Source organism: Bufo gargarizans, chromosome 1 (genome assembly GCF_014858855.1).
Source record: "Bufo gargarizans isolate SCDJY-AF-19 chromosome 1, ASM1485885v1, whole genome shotgun sequence".
In the NCBI taxonomy this organism is placed as follows: domain Eukaryota; kingdom Metazoa; phylum Chordata; class Amphibia; order Anura; family Bufonidae; genus Bufo; species Bufo gargarizans.
In genome coordinates this window covers 730,391,935-730,411,485 of record NC_058080.1, presented here as the reverse complement: position 1 = coordinate 730,411,485, position 19,551 = coordinate 730,391,935, and the positions used below count along the sequence as shown (strand labels likewise).

At 45.2% G+C, this 19,551-nt stretch overlaps 1 protein-coding gene across 2 annotated transcripts in view; it reads left to right on the top strand.

The window, feature by feature from the left end:
* Positions 1-19,551, top strand: part of ADAMTS12 (ADAM metallopeptidase with thrombospondin type 1 motif 12) — a 584,548-nt gene that overhangs the window by 414,920 nt on the left and 150,077 nt on the right. For both annotated transcript variants that reach the window (XM_044276409.1, XM_044276408.1), the window contains exon 17: positions 8,881-9,007. In XM_044276409.1, coding sequence (XP_044132344.1) covers positions 8,881-9,007 — 127 coding nt within the window. The remainder of the gene's footprint in view (positions 1-8,880; positions 9,008-19,551) is intronic.

Here is a 19,551-nt window from a genome sequence, read left to right as displayed (position 1 = left end):
GCATATGAACATATTGAAAATGATTGGAAAATACAATGTAGAAAGCGCATTTGATTCGATTTTTCACAGATTTTGGACTTCGGGCGTTCCTAATAATTGTAAAAAAGTAATCACATACTCTCTGATACGTTCATAGTCCCTGAGGAGAATGCTCAGTGTCCATTAGAAGTCCAACATTCTGCACTGATATATTCTGTATCTTTATAGTGGTAAAAATTCATTTTGTGCCTTGTTACAGAGCTTGGAATCCCCGGCACATGAGTTATGGCAGTGGGTGTGGATACGCTGTATCAACCAACAGAATTAACTTTAGGCTAATCCAGAGGGTGTTATTCTGGTAGTCCCTTGTACAGGGATCTGGACTTCGCTGCAGGGGAACCACCAGTCCGCTACCTCCTGGAGTAGTCTGTGTGGCTGACAGCTGACCCACAGGGGTCAGAGACGCCGGTGTGGAGCACCGAGGGATCAGGCAAAACCATTGTCAGGGAGAGGTCAGAGCAGGCAGTGTACAAGCAATCCGATAAACAGTCCGATGTCAGGGCAGGCAGCAAAGGGTCAATACAGTGATCAGAAACAGGTCAGGTCAGGCAGAGGAAGGTCATAATCCGGAAAACAAGCAGAAATTGGTACATGGGAAGATAAACTAATACAGCAAACCTTTTAGAGAACTAACCTATTGACCAGGGACCATCCTATAAAGGAAGGTGCCTTAGGTCCCCAAAATTGGCCAGGCGCAAATAAGGGTCTGCTTGCTGACCCTTTAAAAGCCAGAGGGGGAGTGTGAGCATGCATATCACGGGCTGAGGGGGTGGCTTTGCCAGCAAGAGTAGGCTGTGGCCTGTCAGGGGAGGCGAGACAGACGACTCCAGCAGCCGGGTCTGTCACAACCTTGATGTTGAGTGAAGTGGTGGCCCGTGCCCACCCGAGAAAGTGGAGCGCCAGCGGGCACAGGCCGTCAATAACAGCAATAGGCCTAGAGTAAAATGATAAAATTCTGGCTACCTGCAGCCACCACAGGGGGAGCTTACCCGTAGACTGTATTATTGAGTTCAAGGGGTTGTCCTAAGGATAAGTCATCAATATCAGATCGGCGGGGGTCCGACAGTCGGCACAGCTGAGTATCAGCTGTACGAAAAAAATGGCTCACGCAGTGCGCACGTGCCTTGTCTCTTCCTGTTCACCGCTGCTGTCTATTGCAAAGACCATGACCACAGCAGCGCTGAACAGGAAGAGAAAAGGGAGACGGCACATGCATACTGCATGCACCCTCTCCACATACAGCTGATCGGCGGGGGTGCCGGGTGTCGGACCCCCGCCGATCTGATATTGATGACCTGTCCCGAGGATAGGTCATCAATAGTAAAAGCCTGGAGAACCCCTTATAGTGTATAAAACTTATACAATAATTTCATGAGCTCCTCCTAGTGGTGCCTTCAGGCAGAGAGGATTTTCTAATTTTGGGATTTTTAACCCCTTTGCGACCTCCGCCATACATGTAAGGCAGAAGTAAGCAGAGACCCACGCCGGATGTACATACAGTTAACCCCTCAGATGCCATGGTACAAATGTGACCACGGCATCTGAGTGGTACATAAGCGGGAGCCACACGCTCCTGCTCCCATAACAGCGTTCCCCGACTGAGATCGGGGACCTGTTGCCTTAAGGTAATAGCCGGAAGCCTCAAGCAGGTTCAAACAGCTATTGTAGTCCTGAAGAACCTCTTTCATTTGGGGCCTCAATCTGGTAGTAGATGACACTACCACGTACGTAACCACATTAAAGTGGAGGAACTGTTCCTTCTTTATCCCCAACCTCCTTCACAACATGGTTTTTGTTTCTTAATGTTGTGTCAAGAACACAAAAAAATTTTTTTTAAAAAGGATCTCCAGGAGCCCCACAGCACCTGCATCAATTGCCACCATGATACTTACTCAATGGCTGGGAAAGCTTCTGTCATGAATCTTGTGTAGTCTGATCAGTAGAAAAATATTTCTTACCTTCCAATGATCAACATGACAGAAGGCCAATGCCTTTGACCCTCATCCATATCTGATTAATGCATCCTGCCACGGTTTGCTATAAGTTCTCATATGTATTCTCTCTGTAGATAACTGTACAATGTAGCATCCATCTTCGGTTGGATTCTTGAGTAATGCTGCTACTTAGTGTTATTAACCCCCCTGTCACATGACAAGGTCCTGCGGTAGATGCCAGATGATGACAAGGTCCTGCGGTAGAGGCCAGATCCAAGCCTTGCTGCACTTCATTACGCCGGCTCATTCCCCACTTCTTATGGCACTTAGTTTAAATGAAACAAGGAATGAGAATGGAGAAATGGTTACTCTATGTAGAGATGAATGGCATGAAGGTAAAGGTCCCTTCGAGGTACATCAGTGGGGTTACAATTAGGCCTGATCTAAAAGCTTGAGTAATGCTTACTGGTTGCACTGGGCACAGATACAAATGTTTACCAGAATGAATATACAGATATTTCCTTTCTTACCTTTCCTCTCCGTTCAAAATATTCCAAAATACGTGGCAGCTTTTTATGAAATAAGAAAGCATGATTTAGTGATATTCTGTCACAAGATGTCTATCCTATGTGTGGCCATCCAGTGGTTGTGATGTGTATTGCAGCCTGTCTGGCACACTGTCTAATCTAAGTTTACACCAACTTTACGCCTCACCCTATTTCTCATGAAGCTACGCCCTTTAGCTAAGCTATGAGTCCCAAAAAGTGTCTAAAAGTTTTAAAGGGGTACTCCACTTATATCAAGTTATCCCCTATACAAAGGATAGGGGATAGCTATTAGATCAGTGGGGGTTGGTGAGCACAGCAGCTCCATTGATTTCTATGGGGGTTCTAATTGAGTGAAGTACTTGGCTTTTTCTCCAACTCCCATCGAAATGAATAGAGCAGCCGAGCACATTTCTGACCACCCGCTGTGTTCATTTCAGGTTGGCTCCACAAGGTTTGGAAATGCGGTTCTCGTGATCAGTGTGGGTCCCAGTGGTGGGACTCCCACCAATAGTTATTCCCTATCCGGTGGATAGGTGATAACATAATATAATATTAATAAATGTGTATTGCTATTCCAGTTTTATTTTTTTTTGCAAAAATCGCGAAAGAACTACATATGCCCTATGTATTACAATGCTGTATGACACTATGTGTCTGGTCCTGTTGGATTCTATCTGTATCATCCTATCTGGCCACAGTTTTTTCTTGTAAGTATCTGTATGCAATATGTGTCACTGATGTTCCCGTGACAGGTGGCAGGAGATCGGTGAGACTGGCAACACGTGGTTTGATCTGACAGGTTTTCTTTATGGATCAATAGGCCTCTGTGTTGTTTCTGGTAATGGCCGCACCTCTCGCCTCAGGTGTTGCTAATGTGGTCATTTTACCTTCCTTATTTATTGTTGCTTCTCCCACAGTGCTGTGTGGTCAATAGCTTCAGTTTCAGTTGTGGATTGCTTGTGTGTACAGCTCGGCGGAGTTCCTGGTGCTTCCATAACCCCTTTGAAGTTAAGTCTTTCCTTTCCCTTTTGTATTTTGTTTGGGTTCTGTGTGTTGCATTTCCCTATTGTTTGTATTAGGCCTGAAGGATACTCCTGTTCGTCCTTCCTTTTGGAGGAACAGGTAGTCTCGTCCCTGTCATTAGTACCATGGTCCTATAGGGCTAGATAGGACTCTAGGTATTCCTGCGTTTGAACTCACCTACCTCTGGGGTCTCTTCTTACTGGTAGTCTCTCAGGATTTGGGTTAGGGTTTTACTAGGAGGTGTCCATCTTACTTCCCTAGTTCTCAGGCCTAATTCCCTGCCCCCCCCCCCCTTCCCTCTTATGCTTTGTGTGGTGTTTCCCTCCCACACCAAAGTGTGACAATATGACACTTAAAGATGGGTGCTGTATGACACTAGTTATCTGGGTCCTGGTAGATACTGTGTGTGTACTGTATATGGATGACACTATTTATCTGGGTGCCATATGACACTATCTGGGTGCCATAGGACACTAGTTATCTAGGTCCTGTTAGATATTATCTGTTTATACAACTGGACACTATTTTTATTTTTTTAGACCATGTATCCAGCATGACATCATTACATGGGAGCCATATGGCAATATTTATCTGGATGCTGTATTACACGATTTATCTGGGTGCCGTAAGACACTATTTATTTGGGTGATGTATGACACTATCTGGGTGCCGTATGAAAATAACTATCTGGGTCCCGTATGACACTAACTATCTGGGTGCTGTATGACACTATTTATCTGGGTGCTGTATGACACTATTTACCTATTTATCTGTGTGATGTATGACACTAACTATCTGGGTGCTGTATGACACTATTTATCTGGGTGATGTATGACACTATCTGGGTGCTGTATGACTATTTATCTGGGTGATGTATGACACTATTTACCTATTTATCTGGGTGATGTATGACACTAACTATCTGGGTGCTGTATGACACTATTTATCTGGGTGCTGTATGACACTATTTACCTATTTATCTGTGTGATGTATGACACTATTTATCTGTGTGATGTATGACACTAACTATCTGGGTGCTGTATGACACTATCTGGGTGCTGTATGACACTTTTTATCTGGGTGATGTATGACACTACCTATTTATCTGGGTGCTGTATGACACTATCTGGGTGCTGTATGACACTTTTTATCTGGGTGATGTATGACACTACCTATTTATCTGGGTGCTGTATGACACTATCTGGGTGATGTATGACACTATTTATCTGTGTGATGTATGACACTAACTATCTGAGTGCTGTATGACACTAACTATCTGAGTGCTGTATGACACTAACTATCTGGGTGCTGTATGACACTATTTATCTGGGTACTGTATGACACTATCTGGGTGCTGTATGACACTTTTTATCTGGGTGATGTATAATCATATCTGGACACTGTTTTTCTCGGTTTTAAATTCACTATTTTTTAGACCTTGTATACAGTATGACAGGGTCACCTAGTGTCACCGTTTATCTGGGTGCTGCACACACAGATTATCTGAATACTGTATGACAATATTCATCAAGAGGGTGTAGGACACAATTTATATTGATCTGTACAATTACATTCATCTGATCTGTCACAGAAGTAAAAAAAAAAAGTGGAATATGTCCTAAAATATACATTTATTTTGTTACTTATTTCGCAGTGATGTTACAGACAGAGAAGGGACTCTACAGTGTTCTGTGTCTACATGACAATTATCATTATGTGCAGAAGGTGAACAGGTGTGTGGGATCACGTGGTTCCAGCACCACCATAGTAGTTATAATATAATCACCAACGGTTCTGGGTGGGAAAGTGTCAGGATGACCCCACGGAGTGGGAAGAGGGTAGGTTTTTTGCAAATTTACTTTAAAGTGGGCAGCTTGTCAGAGTTTCATCAGCATTTGGGAACGGTTCTGGACATGGGACTTAAAGAAGTTGTGTGGGAGCTCGGCTCCTTCAAGCAGCTGGTCGGCAGGGGTACTGACTGTCCACCATTGATCTGATACTGATGTCCTGTCAAAAGGATAGGTCATCAAAACCTGTAGCCTGGAGAACCCCTTTAAAGGGGTTTAGTTTTATACTGATGACCTATCCTCAGGATAGGACATCAGTATCTGATCGGTGGAGGCCCGACACCCGGGACCCCTGCCGATCAGCTATTCGAGACGGAACCATCACTAAAGTGAATGTGACTGAGTGCAATACCAAGCACAGCCACTATCCAATGTACGGCGCTGTGTCTCGTGAGCAAAGAGAAGGCAGCGGCGCTCGCAGGTACTCCGATGCCTTCTCAAACAGATGATCTGCGGGGATCTCAGGTGTCAGACCTCCACAGATCAGATACCCTGGGGATAGGTCACCAGTAAAAAAAAATCCTGGAAAACCCTTTAAAATTTTCTCAAATTATGAGGGCACCTATGCCAGTGATTTCCATCTGGGATTTGAGATCATTTATGGGGTCTGAATGAGGAACTTCAATTTTATTTGCATTACAGCATCCAAAGCATCATGTGTTTGCAGGGGAATGGGGTCAAAATTAGCTCTGAGACCCATGGGCAGAGGTGTAACCGCAAGGGGTGCAGAAGTAGCAGCTGTATCCAGGCCCTGGTGGCTGAGGGGGTGTAAGGGCCCTCTATCACATAAAAAGACACCTTTATTATAAATGGTACCTGGTGGGTGGGAGCTTGTGACGGATTTAGCATTGAAGCCTGAGAGCTCCACTTTAATCTTCTGTTCAGGAGGATCTGAAGGCATGTTCTTCTTAGGCCTCTTTCAGATGGGCGTCGCGTGTGAGGGCCGGATAGAATGCGGGTGTGTCGCGGGAAAACGCACGATTTTGCCGCCTGAGTGCAAAGCGTTTTAATGCGTTTTGCACACGTATGAGAAAAATCGGCATGTTTCGTACCTAGACCCGAACCTGGACTTCTTCACAGAATTAGATTTTTTTATTTTCCCTTATAACATGGTTATAAGGGAAAATAATAGCATTCTTAATACAGAATGCATAGTACAATAGGGATGGAGGGGTTAAAAAAAAATACAAAAATAATTTAACTCACCTCATCCACTTGTTCGCGCTTCCCGACTCGTCTTTGGTCTTCTTCTTTGATGACCTGGGAGGAAAAGGACCTTTGGTGACGTCACTGCGCTCATCACATGGTCCAACACATGATGTATCATATGATGGACCATGTGATGAGCGCTGTGACGTCACCAAAGGTCCTTTTACTCCAGGTCATCAAAGAAGAAGATAGAAGAGAAGCCGGGCAGCGCGAACAAGTGGATGAGGTGAGTTAAATTATGCATATTTTTTTTAACCCCTCCAGCCCTATTGTACTATGCATTCTGTATTAAGAATGCTATTATTTTCCCTTATAACCATATTATAAGGGAAAATAATAATGATCGGGTCCCCATCCCAATCATTTCCTAGCAACCATGCGTAAAAATCGCACCGCATCCGCACTTGCTTGCGATTTTCACGCAGCCCCATTTACTTCTATGGGGCCTGCGTTACGTGAAAAACGCACAATATAGAACATGGTGCGATTTTCACGCAACGCACAAGTGATGCGTGAAAAATCACCGCTCATGTGCACAGCCCCATAGAAGTGAATGGGTCCGGATTCAGTGCGGGTGCAATGCGTTCACCTCACGCATTGCACCAACGCGGAAATCTCGCCCGTGTGAAAGGGGCCTTACGTCTGGATGTGGCGGTGACTCTTACCGGTTTCTTTGAATGTTGACTGTAGTTATTGTAGGATATTACATTCCTGTATGCATACATTTGTATTAATTCAAACTTCTGTTCTGTTACATTGACCAATAAACAATGTCTGACTTTCCACCAAGGTCAGCATCTACTGAGGTATGCGGCTGTGATTGTGTGCTCTCTACATATACATCTCTTCCTTTACCTAGATTCCCCTTTGATTTTCTGATGTTTACTTTATTGCTATTTTTCGTGGTCATTGGTAATGGAAGGGTCACGTTGAAAGGCAGCCGATCACAGCTTCATCCAAAACCAGCGGCTCGGACGGGCAGATACGCATTGGTATTTTTATGTGCATTAGACTATAATTATGTTCTGCTGAGGAACACTGCTACGAAGGGAGCGAGGCTGAAATAAAGCACAGGTCCGGCGTGTTCAAGCAGGTTAACCCTGACTGATCCAGAAGGAGTCAAAACCCTCCACGAAAAAATATTCGACATATTTCAAAACAGTGTCTGAATCTTAATACTTTTGCAATTGCATGTAAGAGCCACAAAGTTATTCAATAAGATGTATCTGTATAGCGCCACCTGCTGTTTGCTCTTTTTCTTAATTTCTCCGTCCACCTACAGAGGTGGTCGCACATGCTCAGTTGCATCCTTTGACTGCCACCTGCCATATCTACTGTTACGGTTGCAGAACAAGGACTCGCCCCTGAGCAGCCAACTTTGAATACATTTAGCAGGAGCATTCATGAAAGGAATTTCGGACAGTTACATTCTGTTCTTAGAGCAGTGAGCTGATCTGGTTTCCTTCTTCTATATGTTTATGTCCTTTTGTATATGACATCTGAAGTCTATTTGGAAGAAAACTGCTTAAAGGGGTTCTCCAGGAATAATACGTTTTTAGCAAGTGCCCGCAGCCTGCCTCTATAAACAGAAGGTTCGTACTTAGCTGCTGCCTGCCACTCCAGTCCTCCTCGCTGCCTCCGTTGTGTTCATGTTCTGGTCCCCACAGGACCATGGACATGGTCACATGCTCTGCTGCAGCCAGTGACTGGCTTCAGAGGTAACGTGCTGCTTGTTGCCACGTCACTGCTGAAGCCAGTCATTGGCCACAGAGGAGCATGTGACCTTGTCCATGCTGTGCCAGATGTCAACACTGGTGGGACCAGAACATGGAAAGTGGAGGGAGCATAGAGGACGGGAGTGGCAGGGAGTTAGTACGTTTGAATCTTCAGGCAGGCTGTGGGCACTTCCTAAAAAACGATTATCCCCGGAGAACCCCTTTAAGCTAGAACATGACGCAGATTTCAGCCTTTGCAAAGCATAGAGAGACATCTGCAGCAATCCTCAACAAATCCACATCTCTTTCATACGGGTTTGGGTAAATATTGCGTGAACATACTGAAACGTGATCTAAAACTGCAGCAGTCATGAAATGGGATATAAAGTGCAAGGTTATATCGACGGTAGGGACTGCGCATTTCTACCAAGCCTGAGCGACTCTGTCCGAAGTGGTGGCTGTAAACTGTTACTTACTGTACAGTAGGTACTTGCTGAAGCCAATGCATCATGTTAGAAGAGAAAGGTGTTACCCAGGTGTTCAGGTGTCTTCTTCTACCTCGCAGGCCTTCAGCGCCAGGTTGCCAGATGCATTAGCAAAGGAAAAGGAGTGGTGAAAAATACCTTCTGTGACCCAAATGAGCAGCCATTGCCAAGGCAGAAGAAGTGCAACCTACAGGACTGCCCTGCAAGGTAAGTACTGATGAAAAGTTATGACATTTTCCAATGTACTTTATATTCTTCCCAGTTTTCAGGATCTCTGCTTGCTCTCCTTCAGAAAACATCTTCATTGCTTTGACTTTCGCATTGTGCGTTGCCCATCTGGTATTATTATAGGGGCACTGTGTGACTGGCATTATTATAGGGGATGCATGTGGCTGACCCTAAAGTGGGCACTGTCTGACTGGCATTATTATAGGGGCTGTATGTGGCTGACACCAAAGTGGGCACTGTCTGGTATAAATATAGGACTGTATGTGGCTGACACCAAAGTGGGCACTGTCTGACTGGTATAATTATAGGACTGTATGTGGCTGACACCAAAATGGGCACTGTCTGGTAAAATTATAGGACTGTATGTGGCTGACACCAAAGTGGGCACTATGTGACTGGCAGTATTATAGGACTGTATGTGGCTGACACCAAAGCGGGACTGTCTGAGTGGTTTAATTATAGGACTGTATGTGGCTGACACCAAAGTGGGCACTGTCTGGTATAATTATAGGACTGTATGTGGCTGACACCAAAGTGGGCACTGTCTGGTATAATTATAGGACTGTATGTGGCTGACACTAAAGTGGGCACTGTCTGGTATAATTATAGGACTGTATGTGACTGACACCAAAGTGGGCACTGTCTGGTATAATTATAGGACTGTATGTGGCTGACACCAAAGTGGGCACTATGTGACTGGCAGTATTATAGGACTGTATGTGGCTGACACCAAAGTGGGCACTGTCTGACTGGTATAATTATAGGACTGTATGTGGCTGACACCAAAGTGGGCACTATGTGACTGGCAGTATTATAGGACTGTATGTGGCTGACACCAAAGCGGGCACTGTCTGAGTGGTTTAATTATAGGACTGTATGTGGCTGACACCAAAGTGGGCACTGTCTGGTATAATTATAGGACTGTATGTGGCTGACACTAAAGTGGGCACTGTCTGGTATAATTATAGGACTGTATGTGACTGACACCAAAGTGGGCACTGTCTGGTATAATTATAGGACTGTATGCGGCTGACACCAAAGTGGGCACTATGTGACTGGCAGTATTATAGGACTGTATGTGGCTGACACCAAAGTGGGCACTGTCTGACTGGTATAATTATAGGACTGTATGTGGCTGACACCAAAGTGGGCACTATGTGACTGGCAGTATTATAGGACTGTATGTGGCTGACACCAAAGCGGGCACTGTCTGAGTGGTTTAATTATAGGACTGTATGTGGCTGACACCAAAGTGGGCACTGTCTGGTATAATTATAGGACTGTATGTGGCTGACACCAAAGTGGGCACTGTCTGGTATAATTATAGGACTGTATGTGGCTGACACCAAAGTGGGCACTGTCTGGTATAATTATAGGACTGTATGTGGCTGACACCAAAGTGGGCACTGTCTGGTATAATTATAGGACTGTATGTGGCTGACACCAAAGTGGGCACTGTCTGGTATAATTATAGGACTGTATGTGGCTGACACCAAAGTGGGCACTATGTGACTGGCAGTATTATAGGACTGTATGTGGCTGACACCAAAGTGGGCACTGTCTGGTATAATTATAGGACTGTATGTGGCTGACACCAAAGTTGGCACTGTCTGACTGGTATAATTATAGGACTGTATGTGGCTGACACCAAAGTGGGCACTGTCTGGTATAATTATAGGACTGTATGTGGCTGACACCAAAGTGGGCACTGTCTGGTATAATTATAGGACTGTATGTGGCTGACACCAAAGTGGGCACTGTCTGGTATAATTATAGGACTGTATGTGGCTGACACCAAAGTGGGCACTATGTGACTGGCAGTATTATAGGACTGTATGTGGCTGACACCAAAGTGGGCACTGTCTGACTGGTATAATTATAGGACTGTATGTGGTTGACACCAAAGTGGGCACTGTCTGGTATAATTATAGGACTGTATGTGGCTGACACCAAAGTGGGCACTGTCTGGTATAATTATAGGACTGTATGTGGCTGACACCAAAGTGGGCACTGTCTGGTATAATTATAGGACTGTATGTGGCTGACACCAAAGTGGGCACTATGTGACTGGCAGTATTATAGGACTGTATGTGGCTGACACCAAAGTGGGCACTGTCTGACTGGTATAATTATAGGACTGTATGTGGTTGACACCAAAGTGGGCACTGTCTGGTATAATTATAGGACTGTATGTGGCTGACACCAAAGTGGGCACTATGTGACTCTACATGGCTGATACAGAGGTGTAGCTATAGTGGAAGCAGGGGAAGCAGCTGATATGGGGCCCAAATTCAAAAGGGGGCCGCCTGAAAGGAGGACTGAAAGATTTTGCTGTCGGGGGCCCCCTCAACAGTATTATACAGTGACATTGTATACAGTGACATGACATGCAGTATATACATGTAGGATACGGACAGAGCGGCTGCCGGGCCTCATCTGAGAGAGTGATCTTGATTAGCTGCAGGAGTGAGGGTTATATGGGAGGAGGGCCCCATTGCAAAAATTGCTATGGGGCCCAGGCTTTTCTACGTAGTTACGCCACTGGGCTGATACTAAAGAGTGCACTGTCTGACTGGTATTATTATAGGGGCTGTAGTGGCTGACACTAAAGTGGGCACTGAGTGACTGGTTTTATTATATGGACACTTACAAACCAGAAAAAGTTGTGTCTTCTATAGCGGACATGGACCTCTACAAAAGTCCACAGCAAATCCTGAATTTATTACAAATGGATTTGTCGTAGATTTCGCTGTGGATTTCGTTCCCGGTAGTTGGAGCGTGCTGAACCCGCGAGTCTTCTGTTCCACCAGGGAATCATTCCGACTGCTGCGGTGACGGGCTAACCTCTAGACGCAGAGTATGATGAAATGCCACATTACCGTCAGGTTGGAGCTTGCAGTTATGGGGATTAATCTCACGAGCGCTGGATTTCAGCATGACCTTTCTGCTGCGTTGCTCGGCGGCTGCGCTCATCATCTCTTCAGGAGTCAACAGCTTGAATAACTTTCCATTACTTTGCATTTAGTACGGGCTGAACAATGTAAGCAGCTGTTGGCGAGCCAGCCAGGTCGAGCGCCACATTACATCGATTTCCCTGTCGCTTCACCATTCGTAAATGATACATTATCATGTTTCCAACTTGTACCGAGCTGTATCTGTACGTGTAGTTGTGAGGAATTTGTCACTTGGCAAGCTGAGTTGGGCTTTTTTATTTTTTAGTGGGACTTAATTGGCTGCCCCTCCTCCGCAAGACTTTTTTTTCTCTATGCGCCCAGGTAGAGCAAGAGTCGTGCAGAAGTGGCCTGATATCATTACATTGGCACTACTCATATAGAAGTGCCCCCTTACCCCCAGCATCGAGGGCACATGCTCACCAGCCCCCTCGCTATGCCCATGATCTGTGGTTTTACATAGGACTGCAGCTCAGATTATCGAGTTAACATAAACTGTACAGAAGCTGTACGGTATACCGGGACACTGGGCGCTTACTTGGTAGCTATTCATGACACATTTAGCCACGTAGTCTGCCATCACTGACCTCAGTTCACCACCACCATGCTTCTGTCTCCATGGTATTGTGCTTTGGAATTCCAGTCTGCTCGCAATGCCAGTTGGAAGGTACGACCTGTGGTTCCCTCCCTGAAAGCCTGAAATTTGTACCCAGTAACAATCTCCTTTAACTGGTTGAGCCTGCTCCATATGTGATACAGATGATACCTGACCACTATTACCACGATTGGAGATCATGCCAATCGCTGTCATTTAACTCCTCGGAGGTCGCGTTTCATCTGAGTGGATAGGGGGCTCCCTCTGACCTCCAATCAGCCCCTCCAACAGTGATATCGCAAGGTGCCAAACACTTTTTATGGAAGCCTGGGAAATTGTGAAAGCTCCTAAAGGTCCATTTAGACAGCTCGAGAATCGGGCACATTATCGGGAACTGTGACTCCCGACAAAATGTAGATGTGTCGCCGATGACCAGGTGAATGAGTGAAATGCTCTTTCATCAGGTCATCCTGTCGTTCATGCAGGCACCACCGATCATAGCTTCTGGGCAGCAGATCGTGAGGCCTAAACAGTGATCTGCTGCCTAGAAACCATGATTCTGTATAAGGACGGAGGAATCTCTAAAGTGATCCCCCCCCCCCCCCCCATACAGCGAAGGAGATCATGCAGCAGTCTCCTTCACTGAACAAGCAGCCGACTGTCAGGAAGGAACGCTGGAGAATCTTCCCATCTAAATTCACCTTAAGTGACCTGCTTGTTGAGCCTTGCCTGTGGCAGGGCTTAATAGGTAGTGCCAAGAGTCCCAATAGACTACAATAGTATACTTTTGTAGTCTATGGTAGAAGTGACTGAACGATTGTAGGTTCAAGTCTGCTAGGGAGACAATTTTTTTAAAAATGATTAAACAATAAAAAAAAAAACATCATTGGTATCGCTATGTCCCAAAAAGCCTGACTATTTAAATATTAAAGTTTTTATGCTGCACACTGAAGGCTATAACTAAAAGTTGTCCAAATCAACAGGGTTTTTTTGTCACTTCGTGAAGTGAAAAAGTTGAATAAAAAAGTGATCAAAAAGTTGCATGTACCCCAAAATGATACTAATAGAAACTACAGTTTGCCCCCACAAAAAACACACAGTGCTTTGTAAACGGAAATATAAAAAAACATTTATGACGATGCAAGAAAATTTTTGTATTTTTTTTTCAAAGTAGTTAAACATAATAAAAGCTTTAAAAATTTAATATTGGCGTAATCATTGTGACCAGCTGAATGAGGTGATATTCATATTGCGAATGCCATAAAAACAAGACCCAAAAAACATGGCTGAATTGTGCTTTTTTTTTTTGTTTTATCCCACAAATAATTTTTTGGCCATTATTCAATACAATTAAATGGTGTTATTAAAAAATGCAACTTGTTCCAGATAAAATACTGTATATGCATGCCGATATAAAATAAAAACTCAGCATTATAATAGTTTACACTCCGTGATTGAGTCCATCAAGTTGAAGAGCACCTGTCAGCAGGATCAACTCTATTAAATGAAGCATATTGCTGGTTAAGGTTGATCCTGCTTGTTAAAATGACACCTTGTGAAAATTGGTTGTGGCATTCCTGAGAGAAAAAAAACTTTTATTCTTTCTGCCATTGTGACCCCGCCCCCACGGTGCACTGAAGCCTTCATTTTTATAAAATATGAAAGTCTTTTTTTCTCAGGAATGCAACAACGGATTTTCACAAGAAGACAGGTATCATTTAATCAGCAGGATCAACCCTACCACAAAGTATGTCTTTTTAAGAAGGTCGATTTTGCCGACAGGTGTCCTTTAAAGGGAGTCTGTCACCAAAATATGACGTTATACACCACTTACATGGCTCAATTGTACCTTTGGAGTTTGAAACGCTGTTTAATTAATATGCAAATGAGGGCTCGCAAGTACCCGGGGACGGGGTGCGGTGTGTAGGAGCCCAGGCCGCTCTGCCTTCTTTTTACATTACTCCTCCCCAGCCTCTTCCTTGGCCCGCCCTGCAAGTCCCTTGCGTCATCCACAGGACCGGCCGATATCCGGCGCGCGCGCGCAGTGCACCGCCAGCGCGGGCATGCGCAGCACTGTGATGCCCATTGTGGGCACGGCATCGCTACATGTAGTGCGCATGCGCCAGCAGCGGCATGAAACCAGTGACTAAGGGTCGGACCAGAAGCAAACAGTAGGACCGGAGGCCGGCGCGATTGAATCGTGGATAGGTGTGCTAGACACCACGTATAACGTCATATTTTGGTGACAGACTCCCTTTAAGCAATAAATTCGGCCCTGCTTTCTCTGGACTGCATTAATATTCCTGATAAATGACAGAATCAATGAAGCGAAAGCATCAAAAGATACTTTACACCCATAAAATTAATCAAAAGGAATTAATTACTGCTGCGTAGAGAAGTTTCCTGGGTGTGATTTTCCAGAATATTTCTAATTAAGCAAACGTCTTATCTAGCGAGAAACAATGTGATGGCTTAAATTCTGTAATATTCAAGGTGTTTCATTAAATCGTGACAACTTGGCAGTTAATAGAAAGTAGGTCTTCCAGGACTAAGGCCCCTTTCACACGGGCGAGTTTTCCGTGCGGGTGCGATCCGTGCGGCGAACGTATGGCACCCGCACTAAATCCTGACCCATTCATTTCTATGGGGCTGTGCACATGAGCGATGTTTTTAACGCATCACTTGTGCGTTCAGTTGAAATCGCAGCATGCTCTATATTTTCCGATTTTGACGTGACGCAGGCCCCATAGAAGTGAATGGGGTGTGTGAAAATCGGATGGCATCCGCAAGCAAGTACGGATGCCGTGCGATTTGCACGCATGGTTGCTAGGAGACCATCGGGATGGAGACCCGATCATTATTATTTTCCCTTATAACATGGTTATAAGGGAAAATAATAGCATTCTGAATACAGAATGCACAGTAAACCAGCGCTAGAGGGGTTAAAAAAAATAAAAAATAATTTAACTCACCTTAGTCCACTTGCTCGCGAAGCCGGCATCTCCTTGTGTCTCCTCTGCTGATGAACAGGACCTGGGGTGAGCTACTCCATTAAATAGAGCTTAAGGACCTTCGATGACGTCACTCCGGTCATCACATGATCTTTTACCATGGTGAATCACCATGGTAAAAGATCATGTGACGTACCATGTGATGACCGGAGTGACGTCATCGAAGGTCCTTAACCTGTATTTAATGGAGCAGCTCATCCCAGGTCCTGTTCATCAGCAGCGGAGACACAAGGAGATGCCGGGCTTCGCGAGCAAGTGGACTAAGGTGAGTTAAATTATTTTTTATTTTTTTTAACCCCTCTAGCGCTGGTTTACTATGCGTTCTGTATTCAGAATGCTATTATTTTCCCTTATAACCATGTTATAAGGGAAAATAATACAATCTTCAGAATATCAATCCCAAGCCCGAACTTCTATGAAGAAGTTCGGGTTTGGGTACCAAACATGCGCGATTTTTCTCACGCGAGTGCAACGCATGACAATGTTTTGCACTTGGGCAGAAAAAATCGCGCTTTTTCTCGCAACGCACCCGGCTCTTATCCGGGCAAAAAAACTCACGCCCGTGTGAAAGAGGCCTTAGATAATCAATGACCTCTCCTCAGTATCAGATCGTTGGGGGTCTGACATCCAGCACCCCCATTAATCAGCTGTTTTGTCCCCCGATGCTGGAAACTATGCCGTGGATGGATTCGGAAGCAGACAGCGCCGTACACTGTGTAGTGGCCATGCCGGGTACTGCAGTTTAGTTCTCCTTCAAGTGAATGAAAGCTAAGCTTCAGTACTCTGGCACCGGAAACCACACAGTGTACGGAGATTTCATTCCACTGTACAGTGTCTGCCACTGGAGGCTGCCCAAAACAACTGACCAGTAGGGGTGTCAGGTGTCAGACCCCGCTGATTTGATATTGATGACCTATCTTGAGTCCTGAAAACCCACTTTAACATTATTTTTTATCCTTTCCTGGAGGTAGCCATGTTGGAGACACACCCTTCCTGTATTGTGTGTATATGGGCATCAGGGGCATACACAAATATCATATGGCCCATAGCAACACGCCCCCTGCCCAGCAAAATTTCTGCCAAATTTACAATAATTTTTTTAATTTTCTCACCCACTTTACCCAACCTCATTCTGAACACCATATTTCTCAATGTATTTACACCAGAAAACTGCCATAAATACATTGATAAATCTCCTCTACATCGTCTGCTTGCCCTTTTTAGAAACATGGCTGCCAGCAGCCACCACTAGGGGGAGATCAGTTCATACAGATTTATACAGTTGCCATTGTACTCAATGGAAGCCATAAAATCTCTTTGCACTGAGCTCCATTGCCACGAGCTCTGTGGTTTAGTCACCGAACATGGGAGCCAGAGTTACCCAGAATAAGCAGGTGTAAAGATGTAGCAGAGCTGGGTTGGTCATTTGCATTCAGTTGTAAATCTACTGCATTATCTTTGAAGGGGCTGGCCACTTGAAAAAATAATCTCTATAATGCCCTAACCCTGTGGGTACTAGCCCCCTGAGCGTCCCGGTTCAGTGTCCCCTGCTGCCCTAGATCCGGTTTGCAAAAAGTTGGCACTGGCGCCCGCTGCAACCATGACAGTCATATGATTTGCTCTCATGGTCACTGCCCGGGGTTCATACTCTTTCATGCATGCTCTGGAAGCAGATACGTACAGCGGAATCTGCTCTATCTGTGCTGCACCTGCCGCACTCTCTGGATATTTATCGACCCCTTTCACTCTTCTCAAAAATTTCCATCATAGGAAACCTCCCAGTAGCTCCAGAAGGGGGTTCGGGCTCCATCACTGCACCTTTGGTTTGGAAATTAGTGATGGTCCAAGTCCACTGATCCATATCTGTGTCATCTCCTGAACCTCTCCTGCTCCATCCCTCAGCATTGGGAATGTTCCTTGCTTTATGGCACCTATGGTTGGGAACCGGGTGTCTGTTACATGGGGCGCTACAGAGGCAAATGCAACTCTGAGTCCTGATGGCAGGTTCCCATTGGGATCTAGACCAGTATTCAGTCTCGTCATGAAGAACCCGCTCAGGAACCGCTATCTCCAAAGACTTGTGTTGTACATCTCTCCAGGAAACGCTTCTAAAAAATAATTTTTCTAATATATTTTATTAATGGATTTTGCCTTTTTAATAAAGAAATTGACACCCAAAGTCCTGTTTTATACCACGTTTTAAATTCACTCTTCTCGCACATCGCTGACTTCTCAGCGGTTTACGGAGTATGGACTCCTTGCACTGTGTCCATGGGGTCCGCAGATAACGGTGTACGGGCAGGAGCACACATTGCTGCCCCTGCCTGTGCCCCCTGACCTTGACTAAATGCTGTCATAGCACATGGGTACCCTGTAAAAATCCTGCCTGTGCCCCCTCACCTTGACTAAATGCTGGCATAGCACATGGGTACCCTGTAACAATCCTGCCTGTGCCCCCTCACCTTGACTAAATGCTGGCATAGCACATGGGTACCCTGTAACAATCCTGCCTGTGCCCCCTCACCTTGACTAAAAGCTGGCATAGCACATGGGTACCCTGTAACAATCCTGCCTGTGCCCCCTCACCTTGACTAAAAGCTGGCATAGCACATGGGTACCCTGTAACAATCCTGCCTGTGCCCGCTCTACTCAGCTAAAAATCTGTTCTACAAACTGCAATATGCTTCAAATTTGGCAGTGTGAACATGCCCTATACCATAGCCGGTATACAATGTACGGCGCTGTGCTTGGTGAACTGAGCAAAAGCCGCAGCACTACTTTGAGCCCCAGTGCCTTCTCAAACAGCTGATCGGCAGGGGGTCCTAGGTGTTGGACCCCCACCGATCAGATACCGATGATGACCTAGTATACAACGCCCAGAAAAGCCCTTTAAAAGTAAGTCTATCAGCTCATTTTGACCTAAAAAACTACTGCCCATGGACCGTAGAGTACCCAAGCATACCCTTTTTTCCCCCTTGCCAGTGCTTCTATGCCCAATATGGAAATTAAGTGCCAAGTGCCCATTTGGGTGGTCTAAGCCTAGCTCCCGATTGACGTCTCCTGCTCCCGAAATCGTGCATCCTCTCTCTGAAATCTCACACGCGCGGTGTAAAACTGTGGACAGCGTCAGCATAGAATGTGCGGCACATGCGTCACAAGTGTGTGCAGCACAGGACTCCCAGAAAAAGGTCAGGCTGTACACTGCCCTCGCACAGAGTCGGAATGTGTGACGACGTCAGGAGGAGAGGTCAATCAGAAGTCGGTTAGAGGAGGGGAGTCTGGGCACTTGCCACGTTATGGACAGTCCAACTGGGCGCTTGGAGCTTCATTTGCATATCGGATCAAACATCTTTTTCTGGGGCACGGAACCACTGACAAAGTAAAAAGGGTATATTTGTGTACCCTGTAGTCCTCTGGCAGACTCCATTCAATCCCATATTTATCAGGCTCTAATACAGATTTCTAACATGAGCCGTAGACATCATGAGGGCCGGGGTAACACTCCAACCCTTCTCTGATGGTCACGTTATCTCCATTGTGAACAAACACTAGGATTTACAAATCATGACGAGAAAAACACATGTGGATTATCTGGGTTAAGCGCGGAGTCTGCTTTTTGTCTGTGCGTCAATTAGAAAAATTCAGACTGAATATGTCGTCTCCCATGGGATCAGCGGACCCATTACTGGCCTTAGTTCTGGTTTTTATGCTAAACCTGTTTTGTGTCATCAAAACAAAGTTATCTTTAATTTTGCTTCTGTTTTGCTTCTACAATGAGGAACACACAGAATTTTCTGGACAATTCCAGACGTTACCCAGGGGCGTACACAGATCTCATAAAGGGGGGGGCCCCTCTGCTGCAGCAAGTTTCTCTGTACACGTGCATACTCCCAGGAAATCCAGACTATGCAATGCTCCACATTTATGATAAATTTGTGTTGTTGTTTGTTTGTTTTTTATTAAGAA